The sequence below is a fragment of the Muscardinus avellanarius genome, assembly GCF_963383645.1.
Source record: "Muscardinus avellanarius genome assembly, chromosome: 9".
In the NCBI taxonomy this organism is placed as follows: domain Eukaryota; kingdom Metazoa; phylum Chordata; class Mammalia; order Rodentia; family Gliridae; genus Muscardinus; species Muscardinus avellanarius.
Genome location: NC_137795.1, coordinates 98,556,477 through 98,575,627, shown reverse-complemented (window position 1 = coordinate 98,575,627; position 19,151 = coordinate 98,556,477). Strand labels below are relative to the sequence as shown.

At 42.8% G+C, this 19,151-nt stretch overlaps 1 protein-coding gene across 2 annotated transcripts in view; it reads right to left on the bottom strand.

Moving 5' to 3' along the window:
- UBN2 (ubinuclein 2) overlaps window positions 1–15,944 on the bottom strand; it is a gene marked incomplete at both ends in the record, with an annotated part of 81,915 nt that extends 65,971 nt beyond the window's left edge. For both annotated transcript variants that reach the window (XM_080700912.1, XM_080700913.1), the window contains 2 exons: window positions 7,407–7,499; window positions 15,627–15,944. In XM_080700912.1, the coding sequence (XP_080557038.1) occupies window positions 7,407–7,499; window positions 15,627–15,944 (411 nt within the window). The remainder of the gene's footprint in view (window positions 1–7,406; window positions 7,500–15,626) is intronic.
- Window positions 15,945–19,151: the final 3,207 nt, after the last annotated feature.

Genomic DNA, 19,151 nt, shown 5'->3' with positions numbered 1-19,151 from the left:
AAGGGCTTCCAGGAACCCCAGTACCACCAAAAAAAAAAGAGAGAGAGAGAGTGTCAGGTGTGGTGGCGTGCACTTGTAATCCCAGCATTTGCGAAGCTGAGACAGGAAGATTGCAGTTTGCTGACAGCCTCAGCTACTCAGTGAGGCCCTTTGCAAGTCAGTGAGACCCTGTTTCAAAATAAAGACTAAAAAATAGGGCTGGGTAAGCTGGATGTGGTGGCGCAGGCTTGTAATTCCAGCATTTGGGAGGCTGAGACAGGAGGATTGTGGTTACCGGACAGCCTCAGTTGAAGCCCTCCGCAACTTAGTGAGACCCTGTTTCAAAATAAAGAATAAAAAATAGGGCTGGATGTGTAGCTCGGAGGTTGAATGCCCCTGAGTTGCATCCCCAGATCCGCAAAATAAAATAGGGCTGGGGGTATAGCTTAGAGGTAGAATGCCCCTGGGTTCCATCCCCAGTGCCACAATAAATAGGTAGGTAGGTAGGTAGGTAGATAGATAGATAGATAAAGGTTTGGGGGTGAAGCTCAGAGGTAGAAGAGCCCTGGGTTTAACCCCCAGGACCTCTCCCAAAAAACCTCAAAATTACCCCTTACCTGCCTTCTGACATACTTCTCCCTTTTCTATCTTCTAATCCTCAGTTCTCTAATGATGCTAAAATTCAATGATGTGCTAACTGTATAAACTGCAACCAAAGCATTGCCAGTTACCAAAAAGGACCATATATATAAACATTAAAATTTAACCTAAAGGAACTCAAGGCAGATTGGCAAAGAATTATGTTGTTTTCCCTACCAGATGGACTCATTTAGAATCGCTCTCCTTTTCAGTACCCTAAGCAAGCAAACACTCGCAGCAGAACCAAAGTCTTACTTTGACTCAATTTTTGGACCTTTGCAGTTGCTATTACATGGTTTACCCACTAAGTAAATCTTATAAAAATCAAAATTTGTTTTGAAACAAAAACCCTAAATTTTGCTACATCTACAATGTATACCCCTCTATAGATCTATTGTTCTAGGTCCTAGCTCACTGTGACTCAGAGAGTAGTACTTACTGAGTCATTATTAGTACCTGCTTAACCTGATAGGCAATGTCTCAAGCCAATGCAGTATGGTGAGACTGTAACACTCAAGTGGAAAATAAACAAATATGCCCACCCTGGCTAATACTAAGTGGAGCGAACAGCCAACATTCACTGATCGCCAATGGCAGAGGAAGCACGTGTGAGACTGCCTGCTAAGAAGACTACAGTCCTGACCTGAAAAGAAAGCATCCCTGGTCACAAAGCCCTGGGACAACCCTGTCTCCCCACATCTGTGCAGCTGCCAATAAAAAAGTAAAGTTTTGAGTTCTACTGGAAAGAAAGCCAAGATCAAACTACATAGCACAGAAATACTATACACAGATTTCTATAGCTGCCACTTATGGATATAAGGCCCTCCTTCCTCCCAAATACCCTAAAAACTGCTGATTCTCAATAGTTCAAAAGGGATTTAAGGAGGGTGAAAAAAAGGTTTATTCAGCTTAAAGAGGCCACAGAATTAAAAGGGCATGTCATGGCAAGTGATTAGAATTTGTAAATTCAACAAAGAAAGGACTATTTGAACTGGGAATTTTTCCTTGCCCTTAAGACCCTCCCTCCCTTCCAGTTTTTTTTTAAAGGTTATTTTGCATTTTTTCATTTCCCTCAGTATCCTAGATTGGTTCCAGGACTCTTTACTAGTACCAAATACACAGAAACTTTAAGTCCCTTCTATAAAATGAAAAAGAATTTGTGTATAACCTACTCACGTTCTCCTATATACTTTAAATTATCTCTAGATTATATGTAATACCCAGCACAATTAAAACACTATGTAAATAGTAGTTATACTATATTGTTTAGGAATAATGACAAGAAAAAAGTATACGTCCTGTACAGTTATCTATACAGATATTTTATCTATAGTTGGTTGACTCCACTGTTGCAAAACCTGCAGATACGGTAGGCCAGTTGCATACATAATATTATACTACTGCTGGTCTAGATAACTCTAAACACACTAGTAATTGTGTTTTGCAAGTAGAATTTATTTTGTGGTGATGTAAACAAGTTAACCCAAACAAATTCCTTTACCTGAGCCCTACAAGTTGATCTTTAGAAAGCAGACCTAAGTACAAAACAGAGGAAAACCAGACCCTAGCAAGTCCCCAAGGAAGCTTTAACCCCTTATCAGGTATGATATTTAACAGTGAATAGCTGATTTAATTCTTAAAATTCCCAAAAAGAGAATATAAATGTTTACATAGTATCTACTTGTAATTGTCATACCTGAGGGCACTTTAAAAAATTAATCCCTAATTATTTTAAGCACAAAATTATTTGTTTTCACTCTGAATAGTACTGTAAAGTCACACATGGGAAATTACACTAAGTTATTTAAAATATTGCCATTTTTTTTTGCCGGGCGTGGTGGCGCACGCTTGTAATCCCCGCGCTTGGGAGGCAGAGACAGGAGGATCGCGCAAGTTCGAAGCCAGCCGCGCGCGCTGGCTTAGGAGACCCTGTTTCCAAAGAAAAATATAAAAAAAAAAAAATAGGTCTGGGCGTGTAGCCCAGAGGTAGAAGGGCTTCCAGGAACCCCAGTACCACCAAAAAAAAAAAAAAAAAAAAAAAAAAAAAAATATATATATATATATATATATATATTGCCATTTTTCAAACATATCTAAAAAAAATCAGTTTTATAATCCACACCAAAAGAAAATCAAGACTTAAAAATATGGTTTGTCTTTGGGTAAAACTACTGTCACTCCATATGATTAATTGTACCATTTATAAAGCTGCTCAGAATTAACTTTTTTTTTTTTTTTTTTTTGGTGGTACTGGGGTTCCTGGAAGCCCTTCTACCTCCGGGCTACACTCCCAGACCTATTTTTACATTTTTATATTTGGAAACAGGGTCTCCTAAGCCAACGTGCGCGGCTGGCTTCGAACCTGCGTGATCCTCCTGTCTCTGCCTCCCAAGCGCGGGGATTACAAGCGTGCGCCACCACGCCCGGCTTGTTTTTTTTTTTTTTTTAAACGGGTCTGGGATGGAACCCAGGGGCATTCGACCTCTGAGCTACACTCCCTGCCCTATTTTTTCTTTATTTTGAAACAGGGTCTCACTAAGTTGCGGAGGCCTCACTAAGTAGCTGAGGCTGGCCACAAACTGCGATCCTCTGTTCTCAGCCTCCCGAATGTTTAGATTACAAGCGTGTGCCACCACACCCGGCTTCAGAATTACTTTTATTTATATCATTAAGCTGCCCTTTTTTAAAAAAAAATTAATATGAAGCTACTAGGGTTCTGAGAGTTCGAAATCACATAGAAATAAGCATGCAAGGGGGGAGACATGAAAAGTCTCTATGATACAGTAAGCAGATTTTAAAGTTATAATATGATTCATGAATGTTAATAAACACCAGACAGAATTCCTGTCTTCTTATTCAGGGGTTACTCAGAAATCAGTCCTAACTGAGCTCCAGTTAGACACCATTTAGGTGACAGAATTTATATATATTCTAGGGGTATGATCTTTCATGATGGTAGAGGTAACAGGCAGAAAAAACTTAGACATGGCTATTTAGTAAGATTTACATATTACAATCAACTTAGTATACTTTACGTACAAACAAGCATTTAATAGTTATATTGCCCCTTTAAAAAAAATCTAAGCAATATTGCTAAATATGAACTGCCACAGTAGGTGAACACAAGATCACCTTGACAGGAAATAAGATGCAGGCCATAGAAAATGGAACAGAATAGGCTGGAGAAATTCCATAAACTCAGTATGTGGTACTACTTTATAATTCTTTACTTCCTGTCATTTCTGATGCCACTGATTTTCAACTACTAGAACATATAAATTTGCTACCCTTGAGTGCCCAAATTTTTTTGTGGTGCTGGGAATTGAACCCAGAGGTATCTACCTCCACGCTACATCCCCAGTCCTTCTTTGTTTTTTATTTGGAAACAGAGTCTCGCTAAGTTGTAGACAGCTTCACTCGCTGAGGATGGCTGCAAAACTTCGATCTCCGTCTCAGCCTCCCAAGTATTGGAATTACAGGCATGTGCCGTTATGGCTGGGTACCCTCAAATACCTGGTAAAAGACATCTTTGTGATGGCCTAGAGCTGGATGAATTATCTTCTGTTAGGTCACTTTTGACCTGATAGCTTTTTTCTTTTGTGGTGCTGGGGGTGGAACCCAGCGGCTTTTCTACCTCCGGGCTAGACAGACCTATTTTATACTTTATTTGGAAACAGGGTCTCACTAAGTTGAGGAGAGCCTCACTAAGTAGCTGAGGCTGACTTTGAACCTGTGTGATCCTCCTGTCTCAGCCTCCCAAGCGCTGAGATTACAAGCGTGCCATGCCCGGCCTGATGGCTTCTTAAAAGGTTCTGAATAATGGTATTATATATTATGAGAATATTCTATGTAACAACATATGTTACATGTACAGATAATATTATATGTAATGCTAATATGTAATAGTTATTTAACACTAAAGATGTGATATTTATGGCATGCTTTTAGGTTAGTGTACCTAAAACCTTCATAATATAGGTCACATTAAAGGAAAAGAAACATAACACATTTAATTTGGATTATGACAAGCACAGCGTTTCATCCCTGCATTATGACAATCCTTGGATATAACCAAGTTGTTTGGAACTCAATTTTACAAATCATATGACTTACAAACATAGGTAGAGTCTTTTATGTTGAGTATTATCTTAGAGGTCCCCAGTAAGAGTTAAAGACTAAGTTATACTGAGTCACGCTGCATTTAAGATCATAAGCTTGCCTTTTCCTCATTTGCAAAGGACAATTCTAAGCCCCCCCTTTTAACCCATGGAGGAGGGAAAGGCACTTTAATATGTTGGAGAGAGTAGATTCTGGTATATAGCAAAATTATCAATGCTCAAATCATTTGTTCAAAATCTTTCTAGGAATCTGTCTTGCATATAAACTTAAAAATGTGTAAAATGACATTTTTGCAAAGTAATTTAATGCAGTGCTATTTGTAAGAGCAAAGCATTTATTTATTTATTTGTATGCAGTACTAGAGATGGAACCCAGAGGCATTCTACCTTTGAGCTATACCTCCAGCCCTATTTATTTTTTTATTTTGAAATAGAGTCTCACTGAGTTGCAAAGGGGCTCAAAAGTAGCTGAGGCTACTTATATGAAATAGCTTCACACCAGGCATGGTGGTGCACGCTTGTAATCCCAGTACTTGAGAGGCTGAGACAGGATGATCGCAGGTTCACATCCAACCTCAACTATTTAGTGAGGCCTTCTACAACTTGATGAGACTTTCTTTCTTTCTTTCTTTTTCTTTCTTTTTTTATTGCAGGTCTGGGAATGGAACCCAGGGACATTCGACCTCCGAGCTACATCCCCTGCCCTGTTTTTTATTCTTTATTTTGAAACAGGGTCTCATTAAGTTGTGGAGGGCCTCACTAAGTAGCTGAGGCTATCCATGAACCCCAATCCTCCAGTCTCAGCCTCCCAAATGCTGGGATTACAGGCATGCACCACCACGCCTGGCTCCCTGTTTCAAAATAAAGAATAAGAATGGCCTGGTGGTGCATGCTTGTAATCCCAGCATTTGAGAGGCTGAGACAGGAGGATCATGGCTCACAGCCAGCCTCAGCTACTTAGTGAGGCCCTTTACAACTCAGTGAGACCCTGTTTCAAAATAAAGAATAAAAAACAGGGCAGGGGGTATAGCTCGTAGGTAGAATGCCCCCCGAGTTTCATCCTCAGTACCGCCAAAAAATAAAAAATAACTAAAGACTAAAAAATAGGTCTGGGAGCATAGCTCCGAGGTAGAATGCCCCTGGGTTCAGTTCCTAGTTCTGCAAAAGAAAAAGAAGATATTGAATCTTTCAATCTACAAGCAAGAAAAATATGGCCCAAAGAGGCTAAATAACCTGACCCAAAGGACACTTTCCTAGGTGGTAAAGTAAACCTAGAATCTGACTCAAATTCTAATCCAGTCTCATATAGTTCTCTCACCCCCAAATGCCTCATTACCAAAAGGAGCCAGCAAGTGCCACCAGCCATCCTAATCGCATTTTGAGGATGATATGAATTGCAGGGCTAGTGTTAGCCGATATCCTATCTTGCTAAGACACTTCTCAGTCTCCACAGAGGAACAAAAAGGCTACCGTCTGTTTCTCATTGCTGCTATTTTTAGCAAAGTGCCAAGAATAGTTGATAAAATGGGGTTAGGGAGTGGGGCATCTACAAATTATACTACAACATTTAAGATAAATGTTGAGAAATTTAACAATTGGATAATTAAAATTATTTGTATTAAAACAAAAACTAATAATATTATGGTATACAGAATGTATATGAATATTTAAGGAAAACAGGACACTTTCAAAGAAGTTCCTTGTTGCTTCTAAGTGAGTGTCAAGGGGCCTAGGAGTATTGTAAACTCATTCACTTACTTTTTTTTTTTTTTTTTGGTGGTACTAGGGATTGAATCCAGGGGCTCTCTACATCTGAGCTATACCCCAGTCCTATTTTATTTTTTATTTGGAAATAGGGTCCTGCTAGCCCCGCATTGTGGCACATGTTTGTAATCCCAGTACTTGGGAGGCTGAGACAGGAGGATCACACAGGTTTGCGGCCAGCCTCAGCTACTTAGTGAAACCATATTTCAAAATAAAGGATAAAAAAATGGGCTGGGGGGATGTAACTCAGAGACAGACTGCCCCTGGGTTCAATCCCAGTGCCACACACAAAAAAAAGAAAAGAAAGAAAAAGAAAGGAAGAAAGAAAGAAAAGAAAGAAAAAGAAAGGGCATCTTGCTAGGTTACCACACCCTGCTGGCCTCAAACCTGCAATCCTTTCTCAGCCTCCCGGTGCTGGGATTACAAGTGCGCACCACCATGCCTGGCTATACATTCACTCTTAAACTCTTTTGAGAGGCAGAAGGTTTGAGAACTACTCCACCGAGGGAATCAGAGCAGTAGAAAACTGCGCGGGGTTAGAGTTGGACCTAGATGCGCTGCCTGCGCTTGCCCTATGTGACCACAGACCGGTCACCTAACCTGGGCTCAGAGCCAGTTTCTTCGCCCGAAACACTGGTCAACGTCACTGACCTTGTAGTTTGTGATGACAATTAGAGGTGATACACGCTGGGCGTACTTCCTGGATTCTAGAAGGACCACAATAAATGGCGCCTACTACCAGAGCCGCCACTGACCTGCTGGACTCTTCAGCTCCCTAACTATGCACTTGGCCTCAGTTAGAGAGAAGGCCGGCAATGGGTATTTACAAGGTCTCCCAACCAGCAGGGAAAGAAAAGAGGTCAATAGGATAAAATTACCTCTGCGGACACTGTTTATTGTACTCACATATTTCATTTCAAATTTCTTAGCCAACATTTCCACTTCTTGCCTCTCCTGATGCTCGTCATTAAACGGGTCTTCTGAATGAACGATCTTCTTCTGATTCAAAGTGAATTGCAAAGAGACGGAAGAATTAGTGTTACTTCAGCTATTGTCGGTACATATTAATTACCCTATCTTCCGGTATAATAAAATGTAATTATGTTCAATAATATGACATTTATGTTATATAATTATTTCAATTATATTGAGTTGGATATATTAATAATGAGAGTCCATTTATATTCTATTACCCACAAACAAATCAGAAGCATTAAAAGTAACTAAAGAGAAATGTTGGTTCCTAACAAAAAAATTTGCATTTTAATAGATATGCATGCTGGGCTTAGTAGTGCACACCTGTAATCTCAGTACTTGAGGCTGAGACAGCAGGATCACAAGTTCAAGGCCAACCTTAGTAGCTTAGTGAGATTCTATTTCCAAATAAAAAACAAAATAGGGCCGGGCGTGGTGGCCCACACTTGTAATCCCAGTACTTGGGAGGCTGAGACAGGAGGATCACACAGGTTCAAAGCCAGCCTCAGCTACTTAGTGAGGCTCTCAGCAACTCAGTGAGACCCTGTTTCCAAATAAAGTATAAAATAGGTCTGGGAGTAAAGCCGCTGGGTTCCACCCCCAGTACCACCAAAAAAAAAAAAAAAAAAAAAAATAGCGTTGAAGCCAGGTGTGGTGGCGCACGCCTATAATCCCAGCATTTGGAAGACTGGAAGATCATGGTTCGCCAACAGCCTCAGCTGCTTAGCGAGGCTCTTTGCAACTCAGTGGGACCCTATTTCAAAGTAAAGAATAAAAAATAGGGCTGGGATGTAGTTCAGAGGTAGAGTGCCCTGGGTTCCATCCCTAGCACCACACACAAAAATGACTTAAACACATTGTGTACTTTTTTGGTGGTCAAGAACACAAAGATCCAAATTGACTCCAGTTGCAAAATACTCATGATCACCACATCTAACAAGGTGAAAAAGCGCACAAACATCAGGTAAAAATAAAAACACGCATAACTGTAGCCGCCCCATCTTTCTCCTGAGCCCCAGAATCAACCATTTCTACAGCCAGTCAAGGAATACACACTACTTTTAAACAAAGCTAGAGAAGCAAAATTAGTGCAAAAACATTTTATTACCATGGCTTCCTTCTACCAGGGAAGAGAGAAAGTTCATCTTAAGAGTTTAAAACACTCACGCACACACATGCACAGAAGAGTGTGCACAAATTAGAATCAGAAATTTTCCATCTATTTGCCCAAATCACATCCTTTACTCAAGTTCACTACTATAAAACACACATACATACACACATACGCATATATGTGTTTCAATTTACAAAAAAAGCCAAACAAGGAACCCCTTTTCAAAAATACTATTTTTACCCATTTCAGACAATTGACTTTATATTACTTATTTTCTATTTTTTGGTACTGGGAATTGAACCTAAGAAGCATTCTCCTTCTAAGCTATGCTCCCAGCCCCCCCCCACCTTTTTAAAAAATTATTTATTTATTTATTTATTTTGTGGTATTGGGGGTGGAACCCAGGGGCTTTTCTACCTCCAGGTTATACTCCCAGACCTATTTTATATTTTATTTGGAAACAGGGTCTCATTAATTTGCTGAGAGCTTCACTAAGTAGCTGAGGCTGGCTTCAAACCTTTGCGATCCTCCTGTCTCAGTCTCCCAAGCGCTGAGATTACAAGTGTGCGCCACCACGCCCGGCTTACTTTTTCTTTTGAAACAGTCTCAGTAAATTGAGGGTTTTGCTAAATGGCTGGCCTCTAATTTGTAATCCACCTGTCTCAGCCTCCCAAGTACTGAGACTACAGGCACACACTTCGAACCTGTGCGACCCTTCTGTCTCAGTCTCCCAAGCGCTGGGATTACAAGTGTGCACCACCACGTCTGGCCCTATTTTTTTTTCCCCCCGGGTCTGGGGATAGAACCCAGGGGCATTCGACCTCTGAGCTACACCCCCTGCCCTATTTTTTTTATTCTTTATTTTGAAACCAGGTCTCACTGAGTTGCAGAGGGCCTCACTAAGTAGCTGATGCTGTCCGTGAACCGTGATCCTCTGGTCTCAGTCTCCCAAATACTGGGATTCCAAGGGTGCGCTACCAGGCCTGGCTCACACCCAGTTTTGAAAGTAAATTTTTAAAAAGGCCAGGAGCCTGGCATGGTGGGCATGCTTGTAACCCCAGTACTTGGCCTTGAGACAAAAGGATCACAGGTTCATGCCAGTCAGCTTCAGCTGCTAAGTAAGAACTTCCATAACTCAGTGAGACACTTTCTCTTTCCTTCTTCTTCCTCTTTCTTTTTTAATTATTATTGCAATAATGGGGATTGAACTCAGGGACATTCTACATCTGAGTTCCACCCACAGTTTAAATTATTTTTCTTCTTTATTTTGAAACAGGGTCTCACTAAGTTGCAGAGGGCCTCACAAGTTGCTGAGGCTGGAAGCGAACCTGTGATCCTCCTGTTTCAACTTCCCAAGTACTGGGCTTACAAGCATGCGCCACCATGCACAGCTGAGACCGTTTCAAAACAAAATAAAATAGGGCTGGAGGTGTAGATCAGGGGTAGATGTTGGTTCAATCCCTAGTACCAAAGGGGGGGAAAAAAAGGAAGGCTAGATGTTTTCACTCTAGTACCATCTTCAAGTAAATTAAAATCAACAGCTAACGGAAGCACTGGATAGACTGGCTGACCATAGAGGGCAAGAAAAAAATGCAGGAAGAGTCAAAGATGTGCACACGTGGGAACTGAGACCACTAACACTAAATATAAAGGCTGAGATGGTATCGGTCTAAAACACACGACAGGAAAATATGAACGAATACAAAGCAACTCATCATACCTAGTACATTAAAACAAACACTCCTTAAAGGAGTTAATTTTGGAATCCTTCTTACAAGCTGTAATAAGTAATGAATTCATAGAATCTCTATCCCAACTGGACTTATCAATAGAAAATATAAACACGATCCGAAAGAATATATGCAGCAAGAACACGCTGGTGAGGAAATCAAGACTACCAGGCATGTCAGGGTGCAGCAGCTCTAACTTGAGCCTAAGGATAAGGCAGTGAGCAATCACCACGTGTATTATTACTATTATTGTTATAATAAACTGTCTCCTTGTGCTAATATGAAGATAAAATAGCAGGCCTACTACTAGTCTGATCCATTCAGATGTGCAAATATAAACACATGGATCTATATTTTTAAGAAGAATTACCTTTCTATGCCATTTGAAAATACTTCATATACTTTCTACAGGCATCAAATGTACATCTCTACTCTTAATGGTCTATAAAATTAAGCCAGGCACAGCAGCACAGGCCTCTAATCCTAGTACTTGGGAGGCTGAGATGAGAGAGCATGTTCAAGGCCAGCTCTGAAACTTAACAAGATCCTGTTTCAAAATAAAAAAAAGTAGCGCCGGGCGTGGTGGCGCACGCTTGTACTCCCTGCAGCCGCACTGACTTAAGAGACCCTGTTTCCAAATAAAAATATAAAATAGGTCTGGGAGTGTAGCCTGGAAATAGAAGGGCTTTCAGAAACCCCAGTATCACCAAAAAATAAAAAAATAAATAAAAATTTTTAAAAAGTAATCCGGGCATGGTCACGCACTCTTGTAATCCCAGCATTTGGGAGGCTGAGACAAGAGGATCATGCTTCTAAGACAGCCTCAGCTACTTAGTAAGTCCCCTGCAACTCAGTGAGATGCTGTTTCAAAATAAAGCGGGGCGCGGTGGCGCACACTTGTAATCCCAGCATTTGGGAGGGTGAGACTGGAGGATCGCGGTTCGCGGACAGCCTCAGCTACTTAGTAAGGCCCTCTGCAACTCATTGAGACCTGGTTTCAAAATAAAGAATAAAAAAAAAAGGGTAGGGGATGTAGCTTGGAGGTCGAATGCCCCTGGGTTCCATCCCAGACACGCAAAAAAATAAATTAATTAAATTAAATTAAAATAAAAATAATAAAAAATAGGGCTGGAGGTGTAGCTCAGAGGTAGAATACCCCTAGGTTCCATTCCTAGTACCTCGTTGAAAAAAAATTTTTTTAAATAAAAAAAGTAAAGGGAGCAGGAGAGCATAGATTGGAGGTAGAAGGCCCTTGCATTCAATCTGCAGTACCTTAAAATTAATTAATTATTTTAAAAAGATATAAATGAGCCGGGCGTGATGGCGCACGCTTGTAATCCCAGCATTCGGGAGGCTGAGACCAGAGGATCGTGGTTTGCGGACAGCCTCAGCTACTTAGTGAGGCCCTCTGCAACTTAGTGACCCTGTTTCAAAATAAAAAATAAAAAATACGTCAGGGGGTGTAGCTCGGAGGTCAAATGCCTCTGGGTTCCATCTCTAGACCCGCAAAACTATAAAATAAAATAAAATAAAAAGATATAAATGAACAGAAATAAACCCAAGGCCCTCCCTTCCCCCAATCAAAATGAAGTACGCTTCTTCATGTTTTGTTTTGTTTTTTTTTCAGGTGAAAAAGATAAACTGTGAGAGGCTGAGACAGGAGGATCATAGGTTTGAAAACAGTTTCAACAATTTAGCAAGACCTTGTTTCACAATTAAAAAAAAAAGGGCTGGGGGTGTAGCTCAGAGTTAGAATGCCCCCAATTTCAACACCTAGTATCACAAAATAAATACATACATATAAATCTAAAAATTATCACTACCCACAGACAAAATTTTGTCCTTTGATCTTAACTCATTGATACCATTTTCAGACTTTCATATATCTTATTCATAATATGCAATATGTCAAGCAATGACAATCCACAGAATAGCAGCATTAACACTATAATCGTTGCTTTTTCTCTTCTTGGTAAATGTTCAATTAATCATGCTCACAAATGGGTATTGTTTAACTGATTTTCCGGTTTACTAAGAGTTAAGTGTTTTCCTTGTGTATCTATCACTGCTAAAACTTAAACAGTGAGCAAATTAATCTTTCAAGATAGAGGATTCCAGTGCCTCAGACGCCATTCTGAAGCACCTGTGTCTCCGCATGGTAGTGCACAGAGCTGGTACGGTTAAGGATTTAGTTAGCCTGACAGCCTGGAAGGTGTTTTGCTCTCCATATTTTGCCAACATAGTCTATATAACTGTGCTTTTCCTAATTAACAAAAGTTTGGCACAGAAATAGTTTTGTGTTTCAATTAGCTGGAGTTTTACTTTTTTTTTTTTTTTTTTTTTTGCAGGTCTGGGGGTGGAACCCAGGGGCATTCGACCTCTGAGCTACACCCCGAATGCTGGGATTACAAGCGTGCACCACCGTGCTTGGCTTGGAGTTTTACACATGTTTGGCATTTATGAAAAGGCTGATTTACATGCGCCATAATACAGACAACATCCACCCAAAACAGTTTTTCATAGCTCCACATCTATTGACTTTGGGATCTGAAGCCACAAACCTTATCAGTGATAGATGGCTATTTCACAAATTTAGAATATTTTTTCTTCTGATTTTACAAGAAAACTTTTCTTCCCCTTTCTATGTGGCCTACTACAAGATACACTGCTTAATTACAATAATTTCAAATTAAAACTATTTTGGGGGGCAGTATTGGGAATGGAACCCAGAGGCATTGTACCTCTGACCTACAACCCCAGCCCTTTTTTTTTTTTATTATTATTCTTTATTTTGAAACAGGGTCTCACTGAGTTGCAAAGGGCCTCCCTAAGTAGCTAAGGCTGTCCGTGAACCGCGATCCTCCTGTCTCAGCCTCTTGAAAGCTGGAATTACAATTGTGCGCCATCACGTCCGGCAAATTAAAACTATTTTGAAAATATGACATCTCTAAAAATAAATGAACTTTTCCCAGGGGAAAGGAGAGGAAAACCCAAATTTCCAAATCACTTCTTTCCAGACTGATTCTAATGTTCACATTGGCTTTCTGATGGTCTCTCTGCAAGGGCTTCCTGTCACGGAACTAGGACAAGTTTAAACAGCTGTGTTCTACATATTCTTGTGTAATAAGTTTGTTAACTGAGCCAGGTGTAGTGGCACATGGCTATTTTAAACCTAGTACCTGGGAGGCTGAGACAAGAGGATCACAGGTTCAAAGCCAGCCTCAGCAACTTAACAAGTTTCAAAATAGTAAAATTGGAGTGTATGTGTAGCTTGGAGGTAGAATAGCCCTGGGTTCAATCCCTAGTAACACGCACACGTGCGCACACATACACACACTCACACACACACACAAACACAGAATTAACAGAGTAGTTACAGAAAAATATTCATTGCAAAGGTGTGCTCTATTAACAGTGAAATTAAATTTTGTAGAATATGACAAAAGGTATATGGCTTAATATATGATGAGAAAACTGGACCAATAAACCCGAAGATAATGTACATGGAGTAAACACAAAAAATATTTGCCTTTTTTCCTAGAACATCAAAGTACAGTCATGCTCCACTAAATATTTTCGTCAACAATGGACCACATATGCAACAATACAAACCATAAAGCCGAGATCGGGAGGCTATATACTATGTAGGTGAGTGTAACTACATTCTACCATGTTCCCACAACCACAAAATGGCCAACGATGCCTTTCTCAGAGGTATCCTGTCCCTAAGCACCACATGATGGGTAGGAGTTCTGCTATTATCAAATTAACAAATCTACTTGGATTCACAAATCTAATCTAATTTGTTTGACAAATGCTCAGATTCTACATTTTCCATATTCTTTGGGGAGTAAAAAAAACAAAAACAAAAACGACACCACCATTTATAAAGAGGGCACTAACATGAGTCTGCAAAATAAAATGTTATGTGGACGTGATCAAAATAGTCTCCACCCCTAGCTGGGCATGGTGGCACAAACTTGTAATCCTAGTACTTGGGAGGCTGAGACAAGAGGATCACAGGTTTGAGGCCAGCCTCAGCAACTTAGCAAGGCTTCTGCAATTTAGTGAGATCCTGTTTCAACTTAAAAATATATATTTATGTACACATACATACATACATATGTGTGTGTGTGTGTGTGTGTGTGTGTGTGTGTGTGTGTGTGTGTATAATAGGGCTGGCGGTGTAGCTCAGAGGCAGAGCGCCCCTGCCTTCAATCCCCAGTACCACAAAAGAAGTCTCTGCGCTTACAATTGGTTTTGGTTGAAAGCATTCACTGATTTGACCACAACATTTGTAACTAATGATCTAAAGATTAACTGGCTACAAAATAGACGAAATCCAGTCACACTGCTTAATATGATACTTTTTGACTAGGGCGTCATTCATTCAACTACAAAGATGGTTGGGGATGAAAAAACCAGAAGTGGAGTCCATTTAATTAGGGGCAAATTCGCTAAACAACAGACCAATGTTCTCTCTCCCCAGTTGCTCTATCATCTTCCTTTCGTGTCTGTCTGTCTGTCTCTCTCTCTCCTGACTGGGGATTGAACCCAGGTGCATTCTACCTGAGCTACACCCTATTCCTTTAAATTCGGAAACAGGGTCTCTCCAAATTGCCCATCGATCCTCCCGTCCCGGCTTCCCAAGCACCGGGCCTGACTCGCTCCCAAAGATCGCCCTCCCACAACAATACAATTAAAATGACCAACAAACCGCTGTCCCGGTCCCCATTGTTCGCCAGTTCCACCAAAGGCACACCTATGTGTTCTCAATAAAGTTTTCAAAAATTCGAAGCCAACATTATTTCCCCCCGTCATTCCGTAAAAATGACAGGGGCCGAGTACAATACTCTCTAACTCGGAACTACGAACTCCAATCAATACAAACGGGAATAAGAATACGATGAGTAGACGCCAAATAAACGACGGACGCCTTTCCTGTCCAATGACAATATGAACAAACTACACGCGCGCGCGCACAATGCTACAAATGCTCGCCAGTACCCACGCGAGGGGAAAAACGCGTAACCGGAAAACCCACGTCTCCATTCATTCCTGAGGTGCAATCCCCGGTCTCTGAAGGTGTTTAATTACACTTACATCCCCGTCTGAAAAAAAAGAACACCCGCACGCACGCCCACGTCGGCAGCGCGCGAGCACGCGCGGGCGCCGGGGTCCGCAGCCCCGGCTCGGGCCCGGGGGGCGTGTCCCTCGGCGCGCCCGTCCTCCGGGCCGCGGCGGCTCGGCAGGAGCACCCCGGCGGCGCAGGCCCGCCCCGCGCCCGCCCCGGGCGGCGGCCCGTACCCGTTGTTCTCCGCTCTGCAGCAGCTCGGGGTAGCTGAACTCGGCGCAGCTCTCGTCCGTGGGGTCCTTGAGCGCCAGCTCCAGGCGCACGGTGCGGCGCGCGGCCGGCTCCGGCGGCGGCGGCGGCGGCGGCGGCGGCTCGGGCCGCGGGGGCTCGCGCTGCAGCGACATGGGCGGCTTCTCCCGCGGCGGGGGCTGCGCGGCGGCGCGCGGGGCCGGCTCCGGGCGCGGGGGCTCGCGCTCGGGCCCCGGGAGCTCCGCCTCGCGCCGCCTCAGCGGTGACAGGCTGATGAGCGCCACCCTGCGCGGCTCCGCCATCGCCACTGTCCTGGCCCTCCGCCCGCGCCCGCCTGTGCGCCGCGCGGCGCGCCCGCCCGCCCTGCCCCTGGCTCTCCGCCGCTTCTCTGCCCTCCGCCGCCCTCAGCCGTCTCCGCCGACGCCACCGTGAGGGCGGCCCGCGCCCCCTTCCCCGCTACTCCGTCCTGACGGGCTCCGCCGCCATCGCCAGGGTCGCCGCGGCCGCCATGTTGGATCCCCCACATAAATAGAAGCAGGCCGCGGAGCGGGCGCATGCGCACTCCCGGGACGCTCGCCGCCACCGTCGTGGCCGCGGCTCAGTTTTCCTCCCGACAGTCTGGAGTCCAGACAGGCCGGCGGAAGTGACGTCACGGGCCGGCCCGTTGCCGGGGGAACGAGGACGCCGTCCGCGCCTTTCCTCCCAGGGAGGAGTCTGGGGTTTCCCGAGGAGCTTCCTACTCGCTCCCGGAAACCGAGGCGCGCTCCGGGCTCTCCGGGGCCGGCGCCGGGCGCGACTCAGCCCTGGGGCTGGCCTAGCCCTGGCGCCCGGCTCCCGCTCTCCCCGCCAGGGATTTGGGGGTGTCCGCGGAGTACTCAAGTATTCCTGGAGTGCGGGAAAGGGGAGAGAGGGACTTCCGCGGAGCCTGCGCGCCCAGTGTCCCCGCAGCGCGGCAGCCCCCGGGAAGAAGACAGGGCCAGCCTGCCCCGCTGGGATCCGCGGAACTCCTTTGGAGGGCTGGTGGCTTCTGAGCGCCGCGCCCTCTGAAACGCCGGAGGGCCGGGCTCGGGGTAGAGAGGGGCGTGGAGGGGACAGGTCTCCTTGGAACGCCTGGGAGAAACAAATTGCCATCCAGATTTGAAAGGGAGGGGGAATCCCTAAAACCCATTTAGTAGAAAGTAAACGTGAAGGAACGCCCCCCTCCTCTTCCTGTTAATTCCATTAACTAGATTAACTAGCGCGGACGGAGTCAGCGTGACGTCACAGGCATTCTGAGTACCTTTTTCTTTTCTTTCCCTTCTATTATTTTCCTTACTTGTACCAAGAGGGTAATGGAGTCGATCCCACGGGTCCCCCTCCAAGCTCTAAAATGCTATCGTTTTTTCTTGGCACCATGTTTTACCTCCCTTTTCTCCTTTTTCACAGCTCCTCTTCCGACTCCCATTAGGATCTCATGTTTGGACTTAATAGCTCTTAAGTGACTTTTCTGTCCTCCGACTATATTCCTGCTAGAGGCAAATGTCGGACGCGGCAGTAGTAATGCTTTAAAACATTTTCTTATTATATCATTTCTATCCTAGCTACAACTTAACTACAAAAGAAAGCCCTATATCTTGATTCGGTGTCCTCCACAATTTAGCCCAGAGACTTCAAACTGGTGGTTCTTGGGCGAAACTGTTCTGCAAATGTATGACTCATCCACCAAAAATTATCTTCTGTTAGCTTCTTTTTTTTTTTTTTGAAGATTTAAAGAAGTTTATTAAAAAGATAGAAATACAGAAAATAGTTACAGCCCCATGCCAAAATGGCATGAGGGGGGAGGGTGGCCCAGGCCAACTCACCACTCCCTCTTCTGTTAACTTCTAACACAGAGTTTTCCCTAAAAAAAAAAAAATAATAATAATAATAATAAATAAATAAATCTTGTTTGCATTTCTGAGGATGGATCCCAGGGGCATTCTACCTTCGAGCTACACCCCCAGCCCTATATTTTATTCTTTATATTGAAACAGGGTCTTGCTGAGTTGCAAAGGGCCTCACTAAGTAGTAGCTGAGGGTGTCCACAAACTGCGATCCTCCTGTCTCAGACTCTCAAATGCTGGGATTACAAGCATGTGCCACCAACCCACAGTAGGAAATGTATTTTACATTGTAACCCAGCATGTACACATACATGTACATACCTGAAATACCAGTTTCATAATACTTACTATGTAGGATACAGTAAAACCAACAAAGAATTCAACATAAAATATTTTATAATACATTGTAGAAACAAATCAGACTATAAATGATATAGAATAAATCAGGATTTTAATGTCCTGTTCAAAGGTTTATTCCAGTCCAGAATACATGAAGTTAAGCTATATACGCACCTTGCATAGCGCTGAGCCTGATTTTTTACTTTGTTTAAATGAGTCAAAGTGAAAATCTTAATTTACTTAAGCAGTTATGAGTCATAAAAACGTGTCCATGTTTTTCTTAGCAATGAGTTTTTCTTTCATCTGCATATGACCTGATAAACTTACTGTCCGTCAACCATTTTTCTGTGTAAATAAAATATGCTACAATAATTTATTTTTTTCATAGAACACCAAGCTTAATTCAATTACTTAAGGTTTTGAAAATGAAATGAGAGCCTGGCATGGTGGTGCACACTTGTAATCCCAGCATTTGGGAGGCTGAGACAGGAGGATGGGGTTCACAAACAGCCTCAGCTCTTTAGTGAGGCCCTTTGCAACTCAGTGAAACCTTGTTTCAAAATAAAGAATAAAAAATAGGGCAGGGGGTGTAGCTTGGAGGTAGAATGCCCCTGGGTTTCATCCCTGGTACCATAAAAAAAAAAAAGAAAGAAAGAAAAGAAAAGAAATGAATCTCATATACTTTTGTTTTATTTGGTGATTCGAATTATTTTCTATTTTTCATAGTTTCTTATCATTGGATCTATATCATATTTGCTTTTTCACCACTTGAAATTCCATAAGTAGCATAATTCATAATTTTTGTTGACCTAACTACTACTTTTTAATTCTGAATATATCTTTCTCCATACAAGCAATAATTCCTTCATAAAACTATCTTGCTTCTTTTCTGGCACAGAGGTTCTGCAGCCAGCAGTAGTAGCAGCTTCTCAATGACCTGTGATGAGCTGGATATGGTGGCACAGGCCTGTAATCCCAGCAATTGGGAGGCTGAGACAGGAGGATCACAGGTTTGAGGCCAGCCTTACCAACTTAGTGAGGCCCTCCAGAACTTAGTGAGATCCTGTCTTAAAATAAAAAATAAAATAGGGCTGTCATTATATCTCAGAGATAGAATGCCCATGGGCTCAATCCCCAGTACCGAAAAATAAAATAAGTGATCAGTGGTAATAGAGTTGGTATTGTGGCATCACCAAGTATAGTTTTTCATTTATCAGCTGATTCGTCAGCAAAAACGTGTACCATGTTCATGAAAGCTGGATGAAGAGGGTTTTAAGCTCTTATTTGGCCCATTTCCTTTTTGTCTCA